The sequence below is a fragment of the Argiope bruennichi genome, chromosome 3 (genome assembly GCF_947563725.1).
Source record: "Argiope bruennichi chromosome 3, qqArgBrue1.1, whole genome shotgun sequence".
Classification (NCBI taxonomy): domain Eukaryota; kingdom Metazoa; phylum Arthropoda; class Arachnida; order Araneae; family Araneidae; genus Argiope; species Argiope bruennichi.
In genome coordinates, this window is record NC_079153.1 from 20285980 (window position 1) to 20312284 (window position 26305).

The 26305-nt window shown below is 30.2% G+C and overlaps 1 protein-coding gene across 3 annotated transcripts in view; it reads right to left on the reverse strand.

The window, feature by feature from the left end:
* The window catches only part of LOC129962695 (H(+)/Cl(-) exchange transporter 5-like), an 89674-nt gene extending 68344 nt beyond the window's left edge, over nt 1-21330 (reverse strand). Inside the window, exons 1-6 of one of the 3 annotated variants that reach the window (XM_056076619.1) lie at nt 21240-21330; nt 16598-16642; nt 12822-12910; nt 6942-7133; nt 4437-4562; nt 3633-3704 (exon numbers count right to left, since the gene is read on the reverse strand). In XM_056076619.1, coding sequence (XP_055932594.1) covers nt 3633-3704; nt 4437-4562; nt 6942-6971 — 228 coding nt within the window. In that variant the 5' untranslated portion in view covers nt 6972-7133; nt 12822-12910; nt 16598-16642; nt 21240-21330. Of the gene's footprint in view, nt 1-3632; nt 3705-4436; nt 4563-6941; nt 7134-12821; nt 12911-16597; nt 16643-17540; nt 17667-21239 lie in introns of those variants that run through there. The other 2 variants (XM_056076617.1, XM_056076620.1) reach the window with 2 other exon arrangements.
* Nucleotides 21331-26305: the final 4975 nt, after the last annotated feature.

Consider the following 26305-nt stretch of genomic DNA (forward strand, 5'->3'; position numbering starts at 1 on the left):
AAGAAACTTTGAAATTTCCTAATCAAAAATATTTTGCAACAGATATAATTTTGAATGATGTAGTGAATGAAGAAGAAGTACATGATTATGGCAAAGGCATTTCAGGGCATAAACCGGAAAATGTTTATAGATTGGCAATCTGGTCTGCAGTCAATGCATTAGTGAATAATTACATGATAGTTTGAAAAGCTCTTCTAAAACCGGAAAGGAAAGAAAATTTGATAAATTTAGTAAAGATATTTCTAAAAAAGTAATGATAAAATATATAGTTAAATAAGAAAGCTCTTCTAATGTTTCAAAGATTTATTGGATATTTTTTTTAATAGAATACTGTTTCGTGAAATATTGTTTTTATTGCTTTCTTGGAGTTGACGCCACGGCAAATATTCATAAAACCCTTATTGTATGGAATTGTTTTGAAATTAATCAACAAGAGCATTGCAAATGTATTTTTTATATTATAATTTAAAAGTTTATGTACCATATCTGAAGAAGAAATTTTGAAATTTCCTAATCAAAAATATTTTGCAACAGATATAATTTTGAATGATGTAGTGAATGAAGAAGAAGTACATGATTATGGCAAAGGCATTTCAGGGCATAAACCGGAAAATGTTTATAGATTGGTAATCTGGTCTGCAGTCAATGCATTAGTGAATAATTACATGATAGTTTGAAAAGCTCTTCTAAAACCGGAAAGGAAAGAAAATTTGATAAATTTAGTAAAGATATTTCTAACAAAGTAATGATAAAATATATAGTTAAATAAGAAAGCTCTTCTAATGTTTCAAAGATTTATTGGATATTTTTCCGAATAGAATACTGTTTCGTGAAATATTGTTTTTATTGCTTTCTTGGAGTTGACGCCACGGCAAATATTCATAAAACCCTTATTGTATGGAATTGTTTTGAAATTAATCAACAAGAGCATTGCAAATGTATTTTTTATATTATAATTTAAAAGTTTATGAACCATATATGAAGAAGAAATTTTGAAATTTTCTAATCAAAAATATTTTGCAACAGATATAATTTTTAATGATGTAGTGAATGAAGATAATAGTTTTAAATCTAGGGGAGATACACCTACTGGGAAACCTGCCCTGCACTTAATGCAAAAAAAGGTAATGCATACCAAGCACCGTACCTCCAGGGTGATGTGGAAAGCGGCTGCATTTTAATTATTAATGAATTCTATAATATATGTGTGTTGAATTGCATGATATGGAAGTATATGAAATGATATTAACAAGTGAAAAGTAATTTCTCTTCACTCTCTAGCGCGCAGAGAATGGAGTGGAGTGTACCGTCTCGTTGTGACGTCACGGAAAGCCGCAGAGGCCTTGTCTATCGGGGGTTGTGCCTAAATCCGCTGTCTTCGAACAGCGGGCTTACCTATGGCAAGTGCCATAAGAAACAACAACAACAATAGGTATTTGATGAGCGGGCCCTCCCAGATCAAATAGAAGATAAAGAATCTTGTGTCACATTTGAGGAATTTGATTCATTTACCATTGGCAACAGACAGGAAGAAATAAAAATGGGTTAACAGGAACAACTGCTGTTCATTTCAGTATTCTGAAACAACTACTTTTCGGCGATTCTATCTCACTAAGGCGTGAGACGTGGAAGGATGAGCGCATTTTCGGAATTCTTCGTCATTCCTTGACCTTGATGTTCGCCCTATTAGATACTTTTTTGTTCAATTTTTTTTTTCTCACGTGTATATGAATATCGTGTCATTTCTAACCGTATTAATTTAATTCAGTCTGCGTGTAATCCGAGTTTATTTTATTGTTAAATGCAAACATCCCCTCCCTTCATCTTTCCTCTCACCCCTATTTTGACGAATTAAACTCATCTTAAAGCACGGAGGGTTTTAGAATCCGTTGTTTAAACAATAGGAAATGATATGGTGAGCAGATAAGAATGGAAAAAAAATAAAAAAAAAATAAAGATTTTCAAGGAAATCAATGAATAATTTGAAGGATGAAATTTTGTCAATGCAAATCAAAGCTTTATAATAAATATGCATCTGATTTTTTTATTCCCTGTCTTCTTTTTTTTTTTTTTTTTTTTTTTTTTTTTTTTTTATTTCTCATATACATAATATTGAGAAAGTGTAGTAAGCATCACAGAAATTCGAATTCGAGATTTTGACGAATTTGTACGTTTTAGACCTCCTTACGATTAGAAATCAAAAAACACATTTATTGGAAAATGTCTGTGACAAAGATAACTCAAAAACGCTTTGAACTAGATAGATGAAATTCAGTATACGGTCTTTACACCAAAATTTGTAGATTTCTATCAAATTTTAAGTAAAATCTGTTCCGAGAAAGCCCAGCTGTTCGATTGTAAGTTAACACGGTAATTACAAAACGCAGAGAACTATATAGATTCTGTACGCAGATTTAAGATCTGTACACCTTTCAAATTTTCAAACGAATTCAAAAACAGGTTGACCATCTGTCGGTCTGTACTTTCAGAAACATGGAAAAGCGATAATTCTAAAACGCAATAACTTAAATATATCATATTTGGTAAGGGATTTTGTGACTTTTGTGCCAAATCGTTGTTTCAATCGATTGAGAAAAACGTATCTAAAACACATATTCGATTTTCGGATACCATTAAAGGTGTGCCTGGGATTAATTGTCAAAAACTCGCTAAGGGAAATACGATAGACCCAATAAAAATGTTAAATTCACAGCAAATATTAATATTTCCTAACAATTCTACGCCAATGCCATTCAAGGCATTCTCTGGCATGTCAAGTTTATTAGAGAATATGCGAGAAAGTTTTATGGAGAATCACTGCCACTGGATTCTTTTCAGGGATTTTCTCGACTTTTTGTTGAAAACAATAAACTAACTAACTAATAAGCATTGATACTTTTAAAAAGCAGAATGTCAAAAACCATACTCATCGAAGAAACTAATCATGAATACAATAAAGGTTAGTGAATATTACTTTTGAGTGTTTATGTTCATTATTACACACTTTATGAGGTAATTGAGAATATATTCAATGATTATAAACAAATTATAGAAAAGTAATCAACTAAAAATAAATTTTTAATTTTATTTATTGCTCACTTTTAGATCTAATTTTATATATAACGGAATCTTTTAATCAGTTTTCATTATATAGTGTTTGTCACATGGAATCAAAATTCAATAAAATTAGCGAACATTGGATATAAAACAATATCTGGAAATATTAAAATGGAGAATTGTTATCGAATATGTATAAGTGTAGAAAATTTGGAAACATTAACACAGCAGGTTGTAAATGAAGAACTGTACAAAATTCCATTTTTGCAGATATGAAATAAGCCAAGTTAAATAAAAGTGTATAAGAATTGAATATGTATCTTTATAAAACATAAATAAATGCAAAACTTGAAAAATATTTTCTAAAATTAACTGCAATTTTTTCAGAAACTTTCGAACATCTTTATTAGCTATGATTTAATAACAAAAAAAAAAGTATTTTCCCTTTGGTATGAACAATGATCAAAATATTTTGAAATGCTAACATTTTTCAATTACTCATCTCAAGGAAATGTTGGTGTTAATCTAATAATACTTCACTGAAATAAATAATTAAAAAAAACTATTTAACATACATATGCGGCACGACCAGGATTGATGTAAGAAGTTGGCTGGACAACAGATGTAGGCAAATAGGCAGGCAGACACTTGGGAAAAGGAATTCATCATATATTATTAGATCATAAAAAAAGGAATAAAAAATTTGTATAATTGTGCCTATCGTTTAGTTTTAAATGCATGATTTAATATGTATTTTAAGGAACTAATAATTGTAATATTATTATTATATCATTTCGGCACTCCCTCCTTTTCATTGAAAACTTTCAAACTGAAATAGCATAAATATTTAGATTGTACAATTTAAACCAACATTATACAATGGTAATTTAGGTTTAAAAAATCTTTTCAAACAATTCAAGTTGCAATTAAATTGAAAACTAAGCGTTGTGATATAATGATGGATATAGATTTTTTACAATACCAGACAGTACGAGGTCTTTTTTTCAATAATTGATTAAATTTAGTTTCACATTTTAGTAAATTTTCAACTTGATCCACATAGTAATGATTTATTTCATTTTTAATATTTTTTATTATTATTTTAGTAACTTTAATGAAAATGCATGCTTTTATTTATATTCTTTGTATGTATATTATAAAAAAATCATTAAAGTAATAACATTCTTAAAAAATTAACTTTAAATATTAATTAATGGTTTTCTTATTTACAAATAAAAGCAATTAATTATTAATGTAGAAATAATAATAATTATTATTAGTTTGCATTATAATAGTTATTTTGCCGCCCGAATGGTCGCATACGAGAAAGTAAAAATATATTTCAGTCGGTTACAAAAATTTTAAAATATACTTCTTACAGGGTTTGGTCTTTCAATGAAATCGATTTCATAGACGTCAACGGTGCCGGACATGCCTAGTGACACAACTCGTCCCATCCGTAGTCTGTGTTTGAAGTCCCAGCAGTGCTGGTTATTCACCGCAATCTATAAAAAAACGAAATTAAAAAATAACATAATCTTAAAACTATCAAAATATCCGAAGTAAAGAAAAGAATATCTACAACTAAATAATAGAAAATTTGAAACAAAACAAAAAAAAAACCTTTATTTAAGTGTACCAAATAGGAGAAACTGATTTCAGCATGATAATGTTAATAGGTTACGTATTAATTGTAAATTGCGGCATATGTGATAAAAATTATTTCAAAACTCTCTTGAATATCTAGAGATACCAAGAATAGAAAGAATCTAGAGATACCAAATTTGGTATCTTTATTTTTCGTAATTTTACTTTTCAAAATTTTAACGTTTCTACTTAATTTCAGAACATTTTACTGCAGAAAATGCATTTAATATCGAGCGTAGCGACCATATTAAATACATTTTTAATATCCACGTTATCGTTTCCATAGAATTAAGAGAAATTTTTATAAAATAAAAATAGATTAAACCTTAAAATATTGCTACGAATCTGTAATTTTGCTTCCCAGGACTGTTAGTTCCATCGTAGGGAAAAAAACATTTTACGATCAGTTTTATTGACTGTTGATCGGATGCCAGATCAGTGACCCCCGGGCTTGGCAACGAATTTGGCGACAAAATGGATGATACTAGAATCTTCCAGAATTTTGGCGATTGAACCAATAGGAGCTGAGATATGCTTAATTGTTTGAGAACTTTCTCTGCTCTGTTCTAGAAACTATTAAAGGTCGACAGTCCAAGCAGAAGGGAGTGGAGGAGTAGTATAGAATCGCATAATGAGTCAACGGTGAATTATTTAGATCATCCAGCGAAGTGCAAGCGTCGAGTGGAGCTCAAGCGATTGTTGATTTGAGCTGTGAACCGAATCTTGGAGTTTATTATAGAAGCAGAATCAGATCGTGTGTGGAGTCAGATCAGGTCGCCAGTCATATAGTAGTGAGTCGGCAGTTGTATACAGCTAAAGAGAGGAGACAGTGGACAATTGCAGGCGTTTGAAGAGACCGTAGGGGAGTAGCTAAATAGATTCACTCCTCCTGCCGAGTTCTGTCTGGCTGCTTTGTGTGCTGTGACTGTTGTTTACTTCCGATTACTACTTGTGGGCCACTGTTTATTTTAAGTGTGCTATTGTATGCTGCGTGCGTACACGTTGCGTGCGTTTATGCATTTGTGTCTACGTATTCATAAACGTCGTCATTTGTCATTGAGGCCTGCTGACTGTATTAATGTGAGTAATGTTAATACCATACACCCACTATAGGCGAATCCATCGTCAAGTTTTAGCGGAATTTTATTTGTCCTTAAGATTTTAAAACTATTTTTCCAGTGATGGAACTAACTGTGCTAGAAAGCAAGATTACAGATTCGTAATAATATTTATAAGCTATGATGTTTCGGACTATTATGGATTCCAATCTCCTTTAAAAATTCTTAGCCAGTATCTGCAGGTCGGAACCAAAATCTTACAACTCATTAGTAGAAAAACTCTTTTTTCATCGGAATTTCGATTTTAGTTACATACAAAACATATTTATTCTTTAATAAATGTTTAAGAATTTTCTTTCTTTTCACAGATTTTCACAGTAGTTTAATTTCCTTATCGTTTTTAATGTCTCAAGATTTCATGTTTTCGTTTTAGCCATCAAATTTTTGATGACTAAATTTTTGATGATCTTGTTATTTTTTAGGCTTGAAAAACATGAATTTAATTGAATCAATATATTACAAATTACTATAGGTACAAATTAGAACATGTATTTACTGTGAAATAAAAGCCAACCTGGAAATGTCGTTGATTATTGATGTCAAAAGAAAGCAATTTTTTTAAAGTCTTAGTCTTAAAATTGACAAAATCATGTGATTGGATGTTTTGGATAGATGAGTTTGAATGTCGTCACAATATTTAAAACCAAAATGTAGATTTTGTATTAGATTAAATTTTGAAATTTATTAAGAATAATGAAAATAATTTGTACAGAAATTAAAATGATATTATTAAAATTATTACTGTAATGTAAAAACTATTTTTGTGATATAATAGTTTTGTAAGATATGATTAGCAAGTATGTCATAGCAATTACTCCTACCGACGATGAAACCTATTTTCAGTCTCGATTATGCTTTCTGTTTACATCGTTTTCTTAATTTCTTTTGTATCTTCTTTTCTCTGATTGATTGGAAATTTTGATGACACGACGGGTCCTCTTCAGAACATTTCAAATAATATTTTGCAGTCCCATTTATTAGTGAACAGTTAAATTAAATGCAGTCGTAGAAGCTTTAAATGAAGCAGTCTAAAACATTCATCTATCGATTTGCTTATAATTGATTGTTGATATCATAGTAGAATTGTAATTCATAACTGCATCGAAAGATAACACTTACTCGATATTTAGTCCTCTCAGTTGCAATCATTAGCGTGAACTCTCGGCCAAACGAGAAAGGGAAAGCCCCCTGCCTTTCCTCAGGTCCCCACCTGCCATACTCCCGATGATTCCGTGCTGATCGAATCGGATACTGAGATGAAGAACTCGATCCGAAGAAGAATCGAACCCGGCTATCAAATTTATTTCGAATCTAATGGTGGAAAACGGAGGCAAAAATAGTAGTTACTTATCGAAGAAGAAGAGCAAGTATTTTTGTAAAGTCTATTCTTTCAAAATTATTAACTTTTGAGATAATTAAAAAAAATATTTTGAATATTTCAGAAATAATTAAATGATATGGAGAAAGAAATAAAAGGCAGTCAATGATGAATTTATTTAAGGTTGATGATTAGTTGGTTGATTGGTTAGGTTTTAATGACGCAAGAGCTATTTTGGCTGTGCTGCACTAAATTAATTTTAACTTATGATTCGTGGTGATAAAACATATGGTAATATTATATAAAAGGAGTTAGAATTCTTAAAACATTATGAAATAATTCATCGGGAAATTTAAAAATATTTATACACTTTCATTTCTTATATGTTTGTAAATTCTGTGCATAGTTATTTTTTTTCTGTAAATTTTCTGGTATTTAATAAAATTCATGCATACAAAACATGGCCATCAAACCGTCCAGTGACCATAATGGTTACGTATACGGGCATGTTAAGGGAATACGAGACAACGTTCAGTTCTGTCAAAACCGATTAGAAGTAACAGAGATATCGCCTATTGTAAAATGTTAAATACAAAGTAAATTTAAAACATCAAGTGATGGGCTGGAAAATATACAATCAGAGACTTGAACCATCTCGGTTTCGGAACTGGAGGGTTTCAGGTTCGTGACCCGATTCCACCGAAGAACCGTCGTGTAAGGGGGTCAGTTGCACGTTAAATCCGTCATGACCAAACGTCCTCCCGCTGGTGTGGTGTGGCGTGGAGAGGGGGGTGCCAGCTCAGGTGTCGTCCTCGTCATCTGACCGCGGTTCAAAATTACGAGGTCCGTTTCAAAATAGCCCTAGTGTTGCTTCAAACGGGACGTTAATATAACCAAACCAAAGCAAACCAGAGACTTGAACCAAGCAGATAAAAATGTTAAAAACTGTATAATTAAACACAGACTTAAAAATATGAAACGACTGTTTTCTAGTCTAAAAGCCAATGGAAAAACAGGGTAATAAGAAAAATATAATGCACAGAAGCTAAAAAGGTACACACAAATGATACATGTTTTTGTATTTAATCTGGGTAGTATTTTTCCTTTCAAGGTTTGGGAGAAGGTGTCGGATTAAGAACTTGTGGTGGGTCTTCCAAGTCTTCAGACATATAGTTATTTGAGACTGAAAATAACTAAATGAAAGATTTATTGAATTCAAGCAAAGATATTTGATTTCTCTATGTCTACACCATGTAATATCTACAGTAGCCAAAATGATTATTTGTACACCACTTTTTTTTTAAAGTTTTAGAAACATATAAGCAGCTATTTTATTCATTGCGATGTGTGAGCGTGAGTTTGTTGTTTGTTTCTAAGTAAACGAAAAAAATATTTTAAAATAATTGAAAATAAAATCTATATCTCACAAACTTGGAAAATTTGTTGCAAAAAGTATGTTTGTACACCTATATCTCCGGTAAGTATTACTATCACTTGATGTAATTTTTCACATTATAGTTAATTTTTTGGATAGTTTGTATTTTTTAAACATTGAAGGTTATCTTTTTTAACAGTGAAGGTCACTCGCAGAGAAAAGTTGAGAAATGGCCACGAAATCAAAAGAAGTCTCTTTAGACATGAGAACTCATGTTGTTAACCTTAATAAAAGTGGAAAATCTTATCGCGAAATTCAAAAGATGGTTAAGTTACCCTTTACAACTATTGGTTACATCGTAAGAAAATATAAAAATACTGGACGCGTTGAAAATGAACGCAGGCCAGGCGGCCCGAGTAAATTAACTTCAAGAAATAAACGAAGTATTGTTAAAGCAGCTATTAGAAAACCACAAATTTCTGCTCAGAAAATTGCAGATGACCTTCTCGCATCTTCTAACATTAGAGTGACCGCTCTAACAATAAGAAATGTGTTACATAGTGCTGAAAAACTCCGCAAAGGCAGAACTCCGAGAAAAAAAAACCAATGATCTCTGAAGTAAATAGAAAGAAGCGTCTAGAATTTGCTATGACATACAAAGACAAACCGATGGACTTCTGGAAAGAGGTTATTTTTTCAAATGAGAGTAAGTTTGAAATTTTTTCACCCCCTAGTATCCGAAAAATCTGGCGAAAAAATAAAACAGCCCTTGATAGTAAAAATGTACTTTAGACCCTGAAACATGGTGGTGGAAATGTGATGGTTTGGGGCTGTGTTGGAAAATTACACTTTATTGACACAAAAATGACAGCTTTAGGTTACATTGATGTGTTGCGGCATAACTTACTAGACAGTGCTAGAAAATTGGGTATCGGTGACACTTTCTTATTTCAACAAGATAACGATCCAAAACACACTGCGATAGTTACTGAAACATGGTTGCTTTATAATGCGCCAAGACGCCTTGAAACTCCACCACAATCCCCGGATATAAATCCAATTGAAAATTTGTGGATGGGAAGAAATAGATCAAGAAACCACCAAAAAATTAATAGAATTAATGCCAAGACGTCTTGAAGCAATTGTAAAAGCCAATGAAATGCATACAAAGTATTAAATTTCTATAAAATAATTATAATTATGTTTAAATTTTGTCGCTAAGTAAGTGTACGAATACTCTTTTTGTATAGTTTTTATAAAGTTTTATTCATTAATCAACTAAAGTTTATGTGATTGTTTTTTTGTTGATAATATATTATTATTTTACCTCACTAGAATATATTTCTGCAATTTTAACTTAGTTACCTTATTTTATTTTGCTATAATATTCCAAATTTGAAGTGTACAAATAAACATTTTGTCAACTATGTGTAAATTGGTATGCTGTATCTTAAACAAGGATGGTTTCTTCTGGGATGAATATATTCTGCTCTTTAATTTATAAAATGGCTTTCTGCCTCCATCATACAGAGAGAATTTTGCTGGTGGAAGAAAACCATACAACTCTTTATGCCTAGAGGATGTGTAGCGAGGCTGAGTGGCGCCTGGGGCAAATTATGGTCTTTTTATTTGCTCGTATATGTAGTATAAAAAAGTATTGTAATTGTCAAAAAATTCGAACTCGAGATTTTGACGAATCCCCACGTTTCAGACCTCCTTGGGTTCCAAAAGCCCATTTTTAGAAAATTTCTGTCCATCTGTCTGTTTGTGGCAAGAAAACTTAAAGCTGCTTTGAGCTACACGGATAAAGTTTTGCATATGGTCTTTATATCAAATGTGCAGATTTTTATCAAATTTTGAGTAAAATCTGTTCAGAGAAAATTCATCTGTCTGGCTTTCGAAAATAAGTTAACACGATAACTATAAAACGAAGTGATCTAGTTAGGTAAGATTCGGTACACAGATTCAGCATCTATAGTGTAGACATCTATCAAACTTTGAGCTAAATCCAATTGCAGTTTGACTGTCTGTTCGCCTGTACTTTCAGAAACACATAAATTCAGTAATTCAAAAACACAAGGACTTAAACATATCAAATTTGGTAGGAGATTTTCTGACTAAATGTGCAATATTGGGTCAAATTTTTATTTCAATGGGTTAAATAAAATGTGTCTAAAACCCAAATTTTATTTTTGGATACTAATAACGCATGCTGGAAAATAATCGCTGAATAACTCGTCAAGGATGGCACGATAGAGTCAGTAAAAATGCTAAATTGATGCAAAAAGTTAATATTTTGTAACTATTATTGTATAACTGTACGCCAATGCCATGCAAGGCGTTCTCTACAATGACAAGATTATTACGGGGTATGCGAGAAAATTTAGAGGAGACCATTCCCGCTGGTTTCGCTTTCAATCTCCGTTAATTATTCAGCCTATGTAAATGGTACCCAAGCCTTATTTCTTCGTCTCATCATGGAATTTGATTTTAAAAAGGAACATAAAGGTAATAACGTTTTGTCTGCATAGCGTAGTTTGACATCCTCTGCATTTAACTCATCTTTGATGCTTCACCAACTCCGCTGGTGCACTATTGAGTAAACATAAATAGTAAAAGGCAGTTCGTCGAAACATAATGCATGCACAAATGGGAAAATGGGGAATTATCTAGTTATCAGCATGAAATGTTGAGATAATTGGTCTTTCTTTTAAACACAATTCAATGGTATCGACTTTTAAAACCTAGAGGGAGCTATAAATTCCGCAAAAACTGTTTGAAGTACTCTTAGAATCCAGCTACATGAATTTGTACAGAATTTAATTCGTGCGTGGATGCTGCAGAGTGTATGACATGAAATGAGCTAATAGTTATATGTTATTCGTGTGTTCAAGTTAATCACATAAAATAGCTATAAGCAAAATAAAACAAATGTCGACCTTCTTTTCTATTACATAATGCATATCTTATCTTCATATAATTATTCATGAAACAAAGTTTGTGAGTAATAATTTTTATAACTTTTTGAACTTGGAATAATAAATCTTTCCGAAAGATATGTAATTGACCAAAAATAAAAGACATTTATAAACGGTTTATGGATGAGATTTGAAATGTAGGGCAAAGATGTTAAGACCACTGATCCTTTTTGCCTTTAATCTTGAAGAATGTGAGACCTTGATAATCTATTTTTTTTTTAAACTTTCGTTCCATATCCGTTCAGTGTATCCCTTCGATGGAAAGAAAAACTTGACAGTCTGACTGACAGGGTATTGTTGATGAAATATTAAAAGGGTACTAGGGAATTCTGGGACTGTGCTTGACATTTTCCATAACTATAATGTATTATCAGATATAGATACAAAAGTTTGATTCTGACAGAGACTTCGACCAACTGGTATTCAGTAAGCACTCAGCCGTGATATTTTCTATGCAATGGTTCTCTGAACCTGTAACTATAAATATTATCTTTATAATTTTATGTAAATAATTACTTATTCTAGACTGAGTAGTTGAACGTGCTGTATATTTTCATTGCCACTTGAATTTGCCTCATTTTCCAATAGCACCTGATGCTAATGTACAGTATTCAGCATATCAAACAATATGGCAAAGACTTAAAACTGTTACGAAAATCAAGGCAGGTATATGGTGAGAACTGAACTGATAAGTCCAAAAAACTTGGCAACAGATAACAATGCTTTATTCCACGAAAAATAAAAAGTACAGGTAACATAAGTACAGCCAAAGCGCACATAAAAACAGCACTTGTAGAAATCAATAACACACAAGCATAAAGCAAATCATCACTAAGAAATCGTATCAGCACACCAGAGTTCAGATTGCAATTAAAGATCACTGTGCTTTACACTCCGGAGAGAGAATTGATTATTTGTGTTATCTTCGTCTTTTATAATTTCACAACAGGGTATGTTATTTTCTAGAAGAATTTTCGAATCTCGGCTCCCAAAAGAAATGTCACCATAATTCTTGTATTTTCTAGAACCATTTTTTTTTGTCGTCAAATGATCATCACGTTTAGGGATCTTTGGCCTGACACCCATTAAAATATGTTTGAATGTGTTTTTTTCTTATTGTGAGACAGACTGCGTAGGGAAGCAATATAACATGTTTGTAACAATATATTGTGCTAATAGGTTGAATTCTGGATAATGCAATCTTAAAATTAAATTTTCAGATTTGATTTTAATCCACTAATATTTTTTATGAAGGATTAATATCAAATGTGGTAGCAATTTAATAAAAACAGTTTTGAATTGGACATACATCTTTTTTTTTTTTTTACCTCTCAGCTCCATACGGAATTCTGCCTTTTATTTCAATCATTTTTCCATCATAAATTCCTCCGGGGATTCCAGTTTGAAAAGGCATAGACTGCAAAATAATAATAATAATAATTAATAAATGAATAAAATAAAATCCCAAGAAAATGGTAGCGAAGAAGCATTAAATTTTATTTTAAATTTGTTTCCTAAAATCTAACACAAAATGACTTATGTTGCATAAGGAAAAAATATGTAAAGTTGTGGGAAGTAATGGAAACTGATATCTTTTATTTTCATGATCGAGTTGACATGAAAGTGATTCATTATCTTTATATGTATATTGAAATGGGAAAATTTCAAAAGCATGATTTTTTTTTTTTTTGTTTTCAGAGATTGTAATGAAAAAATATTCTGATAACAAGCATAAATTTTTGCATCCAGACGGAATTTTGACTATTTGATTGGAAAGAGATCATATAAATAAAATGCTTTTAAATGTACGATTTTATTATTAGCATTTTAGAAAGTAGAGTACTATTTTTTATTAAAAACTAACGACTAAAACAAAATTATCAAAAATTCAAACTGTAATAGAGATTTCTAATTAAATTGGAATTTTATTCGCATTATAACATATTTTAGCTTTTGAGAAATGCTTAGGAATTTTCCTTCTTTTGAAATTCCTTGGAGCCTTTTCTAAATTATCATTTTTAGACTCTCATTTTTAACATTTGTATTAAAAATCAGATCTTTCATAAAAAATATGTGTTGTAATTTATATGTAATTTATTAATATGTAAATATAAGTTGTTGTATGTGGTTTTTCAGGCATTAAGAAAGATATTTAAATTTTTTTCTTCTTTTTAACATTTTAGAATCAGATTTATAGTTTTTCAATATAAATCTTATTTACTGTTTTCGCCAAATTCATTACCAAGTTGCGCCAAGTGTATAGAACCAAAATTCGCTGAAATTGGATAACTAATATACAAGTACTGAAAATATTAAAATAAGGTATTTTAATCTAAAAAGCACAGATATACTCATTTTGAAAAATCTAATATATCAGAAAAAGAAAAAAAAATCTCAAATACAAAATTTAATCTTCACTAATCAACTTTTTACTGCAATTCTTTGTACCTACAAATAATAAAATTTAGACCTCTACAGGCCAGATCATTTGACCTACAATTACAAACTTAGCACAATGGAAATATGTATATGTACAATTACAATCTTTGCAGTAGAGAAATATGTATTTCGGAACGATGCTTTCAAATTTTAATTAATTAAAAAATGAAGCAAAATTTTAGTATTGTTCGGAGGTGACTTTTAAAAATATTATTGACCAAAACTCATTTTAAAATCATGTTAAAATTCAAAAACTGTCTTTTTGAAGATACGAATTTTATTTCCGTTCCTTCTTTCCCTGTCTTAAGAAATATTTATGAGATATTTTTGCTCAAAATTTGTAAAAATATTTTACATTATTGCAATGAAATTCTGACTTTTTACATTGATACTAGATATATTTAATTTTTAGTTTTGCCTTTATTACTTAAAGATAAAGAGTATAATTCCTATTTAATTTTTTTATTTGATCAAAATTTTTGTGGAGTATGTAAATAAAGCCTTCTGAGATCTGAAGTATAATTGCAAATCTACCCAATATCTGTCCAACTACTATTTTTTAATTCTTTTTAAAGAATGCTGTTGGACATTAATACCCTGCAGCATTTTAATGTTATTACTAGCCGCATATTTTATATGAAGAATAAAAAAGTGAAGTTTTCGCTGACAACTATAATTAGATGTTATAAAATGAGTCCCAAAATTAACTCAAGATTTGCCGCTCAATTTGCCGCCATTCGTGCGGTAAAGTGTTGGCAACCCTATTAAAAAAACCATTTGACAGCTGATAGTCCAGGGTTAGTAAAAATGGAGCGTTACACGATAGAATAACTTGTTTTCTTTGTTGAACAATATATTTCAAAAATTGATGGCTGCAGTTCGTAATTTTGAGAATTGACCCCCTTGATTGTGTGATTTAACACCACTGGATTTATTTTTATGGGGTTATTTGAAATCAAAGATCTATGGCAACAAGCCGACAAGTATTCGTGCATTAAAGGAGGAAATTAAATATTGCTTCAACGAAATTCGGCCACATTTATGCAAATTGGTCTTGGAAAATTTCAATAAAAGATTGCGAATATGTCAGCAAAGCCATAGAGGCCATTTTCCCTATGTTTTATTCTATACATTACCCTATCCTGTGTACTTTACGATTCAATAAAAATATAACAGTTTTAAATTTTTTTTTTAAATTTAAATCTTGCTTTAGCACGTTGTTCTATCTTGCAACGCTCCATTTTTACTAACCTTAAACTTTCAGCTGTCAAATGGCTTTTTTAATAGGGTTGCCAACACTTTGCTGCATGAATGGCGGCAAATTTAAATATTGCGTTAGTTTTGGAACACCCTTTACATTCGTAAGCCAACAATTCGTTAGAATGAACCCAGGACTATATGATGGTATGAACACTTTCCATCAATGGACACTTGTTAATTTTTAGTACAGTATGGTAGGGCATACAACTTTCTAGTTACCTATATATTCAAACATTCGCCTATGAAGATATTTCTGAAGTTGTCGCTTTTTTACAATTGTGTCAAAGGAAGTATAGAGCAAAATAGAAAGTAATCTATTTGTGTCTCTTCAGGCAGAAAGTCATTTTGCCTTCGTTAATCAGATAGTCAAATAATTATTTTCTACTTCTTACTTTTTGACTAAACAAACTAGAATAAGACAACACCACTACAGCTAGAGCAAAAACTGTAACTTCTCCTTCACTGTCAATTGGTTCATGCAAACAATCAAAAGTTTAATTGAATCAAAAATTTACCGCACCGTGAAGCAGAACATTAATCTCTGCAGCTGACGAATAATTATGCTCAAACATTTGAGTTAAGGGTTAAACGTCATCCACAGTATCTCCTTCTATATATAAAGTATATAAATATTATTTCACAAAAAATTATTTTTGCTCCCAAAAACGATTTCTTATAGTGCATCATATAATTTGACAAAATTAGTAACACTCTTGTACAAAAAAATGAAGCAATATTGCCGTAATAACACATTTCAAATGTCAATAAAAATTCAAATTTCAAAAATAATTTTTAAGGGAAGCATGAATGTCATGTTATTTATAAACTATATAATTAAAATGAAACTTAATCCCGATTGTCAATAAACAAACTGGCCTTGAAAGAGTGTTAAATATAAATATAATAGGATTTTAAGATATTTTTTTCTCAAATTTTCTATCAAGTAATATCACATTTATAAAAACAGAATTTAATGAAGGCTAACTGATTAATTGAAAATTTAAAAAATTATTTCCCGTTATCGAAAAAAATAAACATACAAAATTAAAACAAACAAACAAAAAACAGTGCATCAAAAAGTGAGCGAAAACCAGTAATCTTTACATTAATACATATTTACAAACATGAAACCCATCGAGTTAAATAAAGGTGTTTAAAGCTTAAGTTTTCAAGAAGAGTTTAGAGAAGAATCTAATTAATATATTGATTCCTGTTGTGTTGTTTTGATATGGAAGGAACAAGCAGAAAAGAATTTATTGTAACTAGAAATTTTCAGATTTTTTTCTAATTAATTTTAAGATTTTTTCGGCAATACATTGAAACAATTTTTTTAAAAAACATTTACTAAAAAAAGAACCTCGCTTGCAAATTTTAGAGGGAAAAAAATCTAAATATTAATACTTACAGGTCTTATAATTTTCGACATGATGTTGCCGATGGATTTCTTTACCTGCAAAAATACAAACATTTCTTACAAAAAATACCAAAACAAAATTCAGATAAAAATGACATAAATTATGAAGGATAAAAAAAAAAAAAATTCGTTTGAAGAAAGTCGAGGCTTCATCTTCGGATCTTCACTAAGTGAGTCATGCTTCCATCTCTTTTCCATTATTTTTCTGTTCACTACCCTTCAAATCATTAGTTTAATTTTTCTAAGAGTGATACAATCATTGTACTATATTCTAGTTTTGACGAGTTGGCGGGTATGCATAAGAATTGCGTTACACCAAAAGAATGTGACAAAGTGTATTTATGATGAGAAGTTCGGTCATGATTTATATTCCGAAATAAATTAGGAGACAAATGGGGATAACATTTGCAGATCTGATTGAGTTTCTCTCCCAGTGATATGCTACTGAAAATATATCATTTATGAGGATTTAATAAAAAACGCGATGAAATCAATACAATTGTATTTATTACGGTTTTATTTTTTCCCCTCCTTTCATTTTCATACATTTCTTTCTCTAAAAAAATGAACTAGTCAGTTGGAGTTCAAATGTCAGCTTCCAACTAGCCGAAATCACACTAAGTTTTGTGATCTAATATCTAAATAGAAATTCATTTATGTCTCGGATAAACTAATTCTCCTGTTGTCTTCCTTTCTCTTTTATGCATCGTATTACATTTTTATGAATGATAAAGACATCATTATTAAGGGATAGTTAAAATATTGAATATTATATAAAATATATAGTGTGTTGCTTTGTTATCACATATCGGTTGATCTTTCACAGTTGGTATTTGTTTTTTAAGACCCGGCACATACAACCGATTTGTATCGAAGGTGTCACTGACAGAGAAATGGCAAAGATGTTATTAACGCTGTGACACAGAGCTCTTACCTCGAAAAGTGCCAGATAAATATTACCACGACTCTTGTTTAGAATTTTCTCCTGAGGTCGAGGAAAAATCAGATAGAAACTCAGATAAATGTGTAATTCTCAATTGCTATTAATTCATTTCAAGCCGTTCCTTCGGCATTCTGTATCGCCAATATTTTATTCTTCCGACGCAATCGAATGCATGCACCGGACATAAATAGCTTAGGTAGATAACATATCTAAGAAAAAGAGAATATCTCTTTCACGACAAAATCGTAATTCGATTTGGAGGAGGAGTTCATTTAATTCAAAGTTCCTATAACAAAGTTCAATTGGCTACAATCCGGGGATTCCCCAAGCTCTGGAATTCTGCACTAGGATAACGCGTTATTCGATAGTTTCTACCCAATTTCTGAACCGTGTTATAGAAATACCATCTTATTTGGGGTTACATGGATATGGAAAAAGGCTATGTGGAGTAAAGAACAATGTTAAATAGAATTCTAAATTATATTTTACTTTGATAATTCCACTCATATCTCAAATCAATTTATATCAAAATGATTTAATTTTCTATATTCAATTCTTAAGAAGCTATGGAGAAGTGAAAATTCCCTCCCTCCCTCCCTCTTTATATATATATATATATATATATATATACATACATACATACATATTATATATATATATATATATATATATTAAAAAATTAAATAAGAATCAATACCAAACAGGTTTTTTTTTGTGTGGATTAAGAAATAAAAACATGAAAATTTATATTATTATTGTCATTGGTATTTATAATAAAAAGAAGGACTGTCACCACTACCAATAGATACATATTCTGATTGACCTAAATTTCAGTTAAAATTCAAAGAAACGCGCTTCTAAAACAAATGTATGAATACTATACGAACGCACAAAAATACTGACGCAAAACAAATTAATAACTTAAAGGTACAACTTCTTAAAAACATTATTGTGCTAAATTTTATTTTGAATTCTTTCAAACCTTCATTTTTCTTGTAGCTATTTTTGTTTTTTGGTGTTGGTAATCTGCAAAGACGGTTAACAATATTAAACTGGTTTTTGCTTCTTCCTTTTATATATTCTTCAGCAAATTGATTTTTAATTTAAAATTGCTCAATTCCATATGGTGGTGTTCTTGAAGGGATAATAGCATGTATTGTAATATTTGTTGACTTTTTAGTAAAAGAATCCGCTCCTAACAAGCAATATTCCTTGATATTATGTATGAGATTTTGAACGGAAGATGGTTGTGGATTCAAAGGACCACGATCAAGTGAAAATCTACTGAAATTTCTCTTTAGTCGTGTCATGAGAACCTTTGCAATAAATAGCATTTTTATAAGACGTCTACTTAATAATTTTCTTATCTACTCTACTAATAGTAAATATGAATGTTTGCGTGCGTGCGTGTGTGTTGGCGCTTTGAGTGTCAGAGCGCCTAACTTTTCAATTACTCTCAACTTGGCACATATATGCCAAATTGTACAAATTATCGAAGCGAATTTTTTTTTTATTTAAAAAGAATTTCTATTAATTGAAATTGGAACCAAAAATTTGAATTAACTTCAGAAAATATTACAGTACAAAAATAAATTTGACACCTTTCAAAAGTTAAAAAAAATTTGTCTTTCTTGTATTAATGTACTAACAATTCTTATTCTAATTCATTAACTGAGCCGTTTAATTTGAAAATAGGAAAAATCCTTTTTTTTTTTTTTTTTTTTTTTTTTGCTATTGCGAGATTTTTAAAGGTTTGCATTTTAATAAATTTAAAATATTGGTAAGTATTAATAGATATATTTTTTGTATTTTGTGGTACCAGATATTGTAAGTTTATAATCCAGTAGTGTTTACAGTACTGAACTAAAAAAATAAGAGTTTTATTATAACTACTCTATTATAATGGACTTGCCTGACTTTCAAAATTAATTATTTATTCATTTGATAAAAAGTGAAATAAAACAAAGAATATTCTTGTAAAAAATATAATATAACGAAAAACAATGCAGTTTTATTAAGAATTTCAATAAAATTATACATTTTCAATTTATACATAGGTATAATTAAATTGAATTTTATTCAGGATTTAGCATTTTAAAATGTTTGTGATGAACAGGAGGTATATATGGTAATAAATCCATCATGTCCTTGCATTTTTCAGATGTTATAGATCTCTTTTTTTTAATACATAAAAAATAATTTTATATTTCTGAAATTACTTGGTCTTCCTCGTTGTGGTTGCAAATCGATAATTTTAAATTCAGTATCTCGTTCTATCGAAGTTTTGTAGAACATTTTGTATGGTGCATCCCTTATAAATCTGATCCAGCCTATAGTTAAACAATTCACCGTTTCTCTATCGGTATTTTTATTTCTTTTTAAAACCGCTTTCTACAGAGGTTGGGTTGAAAATAAATATCCGCGTTTCATTTCATGCATTAAACATTTATTATGTTTTCGACAATTTCGTATTACTTTATAGTAATCCGGGGGAATATACAAGGGACTGGTTTTCCAGATTGCCAGTTCTACCACTCCAAAATCACGATCGTTCGGTAAAATTGAATGTCCTGACAACCAAAAATTTCTGATAAATGATATTTATTTTATTGTCATTGGACTGAACAATTGGTGTTGGAAGTAAACATATTATTGAAACACAAAATTTTTATGATTTATGAAATACTGTACAACCACCGATTTTCATTATCAAAGATAGATAGATCGAAACACCCTAGATTTCAGACATGATATCAAACGGCCACATTTGCTTCACAATACAGCAACCTGAGCTAAATTTTGCCGTAATATATTCGGTCAAAAATAATTTCAATCTAAGATGGACTTGCACTACTTTCAAAATAAACAGATTTTCAATACTTTTAAGAGCTAAAACTTCCATCTCTAAAATACTAGAATCTGATTTTTTTTACTTTAAATTGTTTACGCATAAATAGATCATAACACGTTTTATCTATAACCACCATTATCTCCATTTTCTTCAAAAATGAACTTGCCTCACTTTCAAAATAAACGGCTCAATTGTGTAAATTTTCCCAGAATTTATTTTGTAAAATATTATATATATATATATATATTATTTTTTTATTTTTAATACATTTAATATATTTTTAAAAATATTTTTTATTAATTTTTCACAATAGATTATTTTGTTGCATTGAAATTCAAACTATTTCCATCGTTTCATGAAATAATTTATAGCATAATTTTCTTCCACTGTTCAAGTTAAAAAAAAGAATTTTTAAAAATTTCTGTATAGTTTAAAAGACGAATGAAAAAAAGGAAGCACAAACCGAAAAATCAAAACCATTTCCACTAATTTCAGAAAATAGGTGAAACGCATAAATATGTTTTTAATAGTGTTATGATCTCATGAACTTATTTATCTTAGAAAGGTTCTTGTCAGATTGAGAATGAATAAGTTCATATGTAAAATAATTTAAATAACACGATTTTAATGTCTAACAATTTGACAGAATCGTGGGCGATGAAATTATATCTAACCGATTTAGCTGAAATTAAATATAATCAATATCACCGGTGAACCAGCTGCGCACCATAGACGTCTAATAGAAGAAAAAATAAAAGCCTTTAGAAATGGCGTTTAAAATCTTTTTAAATAACACATTTGTTGAATTCAAGGAAACAAAGAAAAAAAAAAGAACTTACCTTTTCGAAAAAAAACAAACCCAATCCTGTGGGTGTGAAAGTCAATGCGAATTAGAAAAGTGACACACTTGCCTATTTTGGCATATCTTTATCACCTATGCAAAATTATTATCAATCGCTTGTAATCTGCTGCTGCAACAAAGGTCATCAGAAGTAAAAGCGAAAGAAAAGACAACGGACTCATTTCAAGGCGGTTAAAGGTGCCTAAACAGAGGGGTGGGAGAGGGATTGCCGATAAAATTTCTTCCTCGTGATACATTTTACAGTGGTATTTTATATTTTGGAACTGAAGGAACTACAATATAAATTGGAATTAAAAAATGCAAATCTAAAATAGCTGTAGGAAAACAAAGCAATACATTTTGGTTGATTATTTTTAATAAATTCTGTCTAAAATTATTACAATTATTCTCATGACGCAAATACCTGGATATTTCTGCATATCTTCTCCGATCAATATGTGTATGTGTGTGTGTGTGTGTGTGTGTGTGTGTGTGTGTGTGTGTGTGTGTGTGTGTGTGTGCGTGCGTGTGTGTGCGTGTGCGTGCGTGTGTGTATGTATGTAGTTGATATATTTTCATATATCAGTTGGTTAAATTTAGGTTGGTTGGTTGCTTTGCTCATATTATTCCATGAAAATGATAACTAGAGTAATTCTGATTGAATTTGAACTGGAAAGAGATATAATTTAGGAAGTTAAAAGCCTCTGACGAGTTCGTGGATGAGTAGTACCATTCAAAGGGAGAGTAAATGATGGGAAGATGAAATTTACTTTCCCTATAGCAGAAAAATTATAATAAAAAATATAAAGTAAGAGCGAACGATTATTCAAATTAGGCGAATAACTGCCTCATTATAAAAGCAAATTTTTTTCTAAAATTTTTATATTATCCGATATTACTTAAAAGAGTAATTCGAAGAATCAATAATTTTACTTATATATAAAGACATAGCAATATGTATTTGTGCTTTCCTTTTAGGTCCGAAAGGTAGGCTAGCTTCGTGGTTGAAATACAGACAATTACGGAACAGATGGATCGACTGTGGACATTAGAGACTATTGTACGTAAGATACATCATGTATATAAGTCAGTGCTTGCACGTACCTTCAGAATATACAATTTAGCTACTGTTTGCCTAAAGGCATTTTTAAAAATTAAAAGTGGTAAGATACAAGGGTTTATTTTAATAGGTAATTTTAAATTAACAAATGAACTTTAACTAATGTTAATAAATAAAACAACAGTATTGATCCAAGAAAGATTTAACAATTAAATAATTTCAATTAATAAATACATTTTTTTAAAAAGAAAAAAATATATACGACTCTTTTAATATAACATTTGTGCAATCAATTTCAAAACATTCATTACATTTCGCATTTAATGAATTTAAATGGTTATTAAAACAAGTGAGAACATGTTTATTGTTTAAAACCACATACACTCATAACACAATGTTATATATGTATTATATAAACATATAACGCATGTTGTTTATTTGAAAATTTCTATTGTTTTCAAGCATTTAGATTGAATGAATTAGGCCGAATATACAATTGCACTGAAGTAAAGTTCTCACATGAATTAATAGAATCGAGGAATATCCATTTACGAACATTAAGAAGGAAAGGCGCGAACGTATTTATAGCCCCAATCGAATTGTATTTTGATTTAGAATTATTTTGATTATTTAAAGCAGTTAGATTGATCATCCGAAACACACGATTACATCACATAGTTGTAGTTGTTTCTTATGGCACTTGCCTCGGACAAGCCCGCTGTTACGTAGACAGCGATTTAAGCCAGTGAGGGAGCGTCTCTTGTTTTTTTTAGTAGAGCCAACTGGGGCCAAGATTATGACTTTGATACTCACACATCACTTATTCGCTTGCACAACCACAACCCCCGATAGACAAGGCCTCTGCGGCTTTCCGTGACGTCACAACGAGACGGTACACTCCACTCCATTCTCTGCGCGCTAGAGAGTGAAGAGAAATTACTTTTCACTTGTTAATATCATTTCATATACTTCCATATCATGCAATTCAACACACATATATTATAGAATTCATTAATAATTAAAATGCAGCCGCTTTCCACATCACCCTGGAGGTACGGTGCTTGGTATGCATTACCTTTTTTTGCATTAAGTGCAGGGCAGGTTTCCCAGTAGGTGTATCTCCCCTAGATTTAAAACTATTATCTTCATTCACTACATCATTCAAAATTATATCTGTTGCAAAATATTTTTGATTAGGAAATTTCAAAATTTCTTCTTCAGATATGGTACATAAACTTTTAAATTATAATATAAAAAATACATTTGCAATGCTCTTGTTGATTAATTTCAAAACAATTCCATACAATAAGGGTTTTATGAATATTTGCCGTGGCGTCAACTCCAAGAAAGCAATAAAAACAATATTTCACGAAACAGTATTCTATTAAAAAAAATATCCAATAAATCTTTGAAACATTAGAAGAGCTTTCTTATTTAACTATATATTTTATCATTACTTTTTCAGAAATATCTTTACTAAATTTATCAAATTTTCTTTCCTTTCCGGTTTTAGAAGAGCTTTTCAAACTATCATGTAATTATTCACTAATGCATTGACTGCAGACTAGATTGCCAATCTATAAACATTTTCCGGTTTATGCCCTGAAATGCCTTTGCCATAATCATGTACTTCTTCTTCATTCACTACATCATTCAAAATTATATCTGTTGCAAAATATTTTTGATTAGGAAATTTCAAAATTTCTTATTCACATAAGGTACAGGAGTTCTGAATTATAATCAGAGCCAGCCTTAAATATAAAGGAGATTGGGTGCAAGATACCATTTGGAGCCGCAATATTTTTTAAAGTAAAAAAAAAAAAATTACAAACATTATATATAATGCTATTGCGTGTATATTTGTTAAATGAATTTGTTTTTGCTTTTAATTACTTTAGAAAAATCACCATTTTTTTTTTCGATGATTTGTATAGGAAATGCTTGTAAGCTTCTTCACGCCTTGACCAACTACACTTCTTCCTTACTTTTAATTTGCTGAATTTAATTTGAAATTTTTTATATTAGTGATTAAATTGACACATTTTTAAATCTACCTTCTCTCTGTACAATGACAGTATCAATTGCTGTGATATTTTTAATACCCAAATTCTTTAACTTCATCTTCTTTTATTTCGGAATATGATCTTTTTCTTTTTCAAATTCGTGTTTTAAGAAAATTTTCAGAATTCATCAAATTGCATTCTGTCACTTTGGATTCGTCTAAAAATGTGTTGAATTTTGTACTTAAATTTTGAACTTCAGTTTTAATTTTACTGATCAATTTAAAAGCCGAATAAAAAAAACTGTTTTTAGTTGAAATACTTCATTTAAGTGTTAATTTTGGGCGATATTGAAAACTATAGTATTAAGTATAAAATAAATGGCATTTCTTTTATTGATTCCAATATTTTTACTTCGCATACCGCTGTACTATCTCTATTTACCTCAATAAATTCTTCTAGGACATTACAATTTTTTTCAAACTCTGTATACATTGCATTAACTGAATCCATTCTGGCTTCCCAAAGGGTATAAAAAAGCATATAGAAGTTGTAATATCAAAAAAAAAATTTACAATATATACTGCCGGAAATGGTATCACAAATTAATAAATTTAAAAAGTATGATGTGCAAGACATATAAATTGCATGTGGATTTAGAGCAACTATTCTAAATTGCAAAACTTTGTACTTCCGTTTCGTGTTGCTATCTTTGCCTTACGCCTATCCTCTTCAATTCATAATATTTAAATCCAGCTCACTTAATCTTTTCAACAGAGGTTTTGCTAGTCCTTCTCCAGTCACAATGATTACTTTAATAAACCCTATAAACGATGCATTTATATTTAATCTTTTCTCTGCAATATTTTCGATTGACTGAATTGTTGTCTGTTACTACACATATCACTTTAAAACCAATGTTTTCTAATCCAATAATAATTTTTTTAATGAATGCATGTAAAACGTCTGCTGCTATTTTATTTACAGGAAGATTGTGAACAACATCTTTATATGACGATGAAATACTATTTATCATGAAAGTCACATTACTTGTGGCGGCATTTTCTGAATTGTAACTGAAACCTGATATATTTCCCCCTTTGTAATCAAAGTAGGGTTTGACGTGCATCTCATCTATTTGAAGAATCACATTTTTATCTGCAGATACTATGAATTGTAATTTCTGCTTAATGTACCTTAAGAAATGCAATTCGGTCTGCTCTGACTGAGGGCAAGTGTTGATAGGTATGCATATATTTCTCAAAGTTACAGGATGAGGTAACAAAATATAGCCAGACTTTCTGACAAATTTATATGCATGCGGAGCCATTGAATAAAATAATGAGCAGAATATCATCATTTCAGTGGAGTACCTTTTACTGTGCTCATTTTGAATAATCAAGGCAGATTGCTCTTTAATAAATGCTACAACATTGGTTAAATTTTCTTGGGTTATATTTAAATTATCCATGAAACTATGAATCTGGGAAACAATATCAGAATTCAGCAATGATTTATTTCTCTTCATTTCTGGCAGATGCTCTAATATTTCATTTAAAGTGTTGATATTATTGATTTTTATAGGTAAAGAAGAAATGTTTGGAATATTTGACAAGCTTGTTTTTCCAACAAAAGCTGACACCTCTAATACATCATTTATTACAACAGACAAGGCAATTTCAGGACCAGAACTTACTTCAATATTCACGAATAAAATTTTGTTTTCTTTATGAATGACATTCCAGAAATTTTTCAAATTTACTAAAGAAATGCGCTGTTTTAGTTCTTCCAAATTTTTAAATTCTCTTGTCTCATCGTATTTCTTTTTTTCTGTTATGCTTTCCTGGAGAGCTTTCTTTACATATTGTTGTTCCAATTTCATCTTTTTTATTTCTGGATTTTCCCTATGAAATGTTGAAGATGACATGTAAGCGGCACAATTTGGCATCTGAGATGGAATTGCTCCAATCACTAGTCTCAGATATTTAAGAGGGGCACTTAATA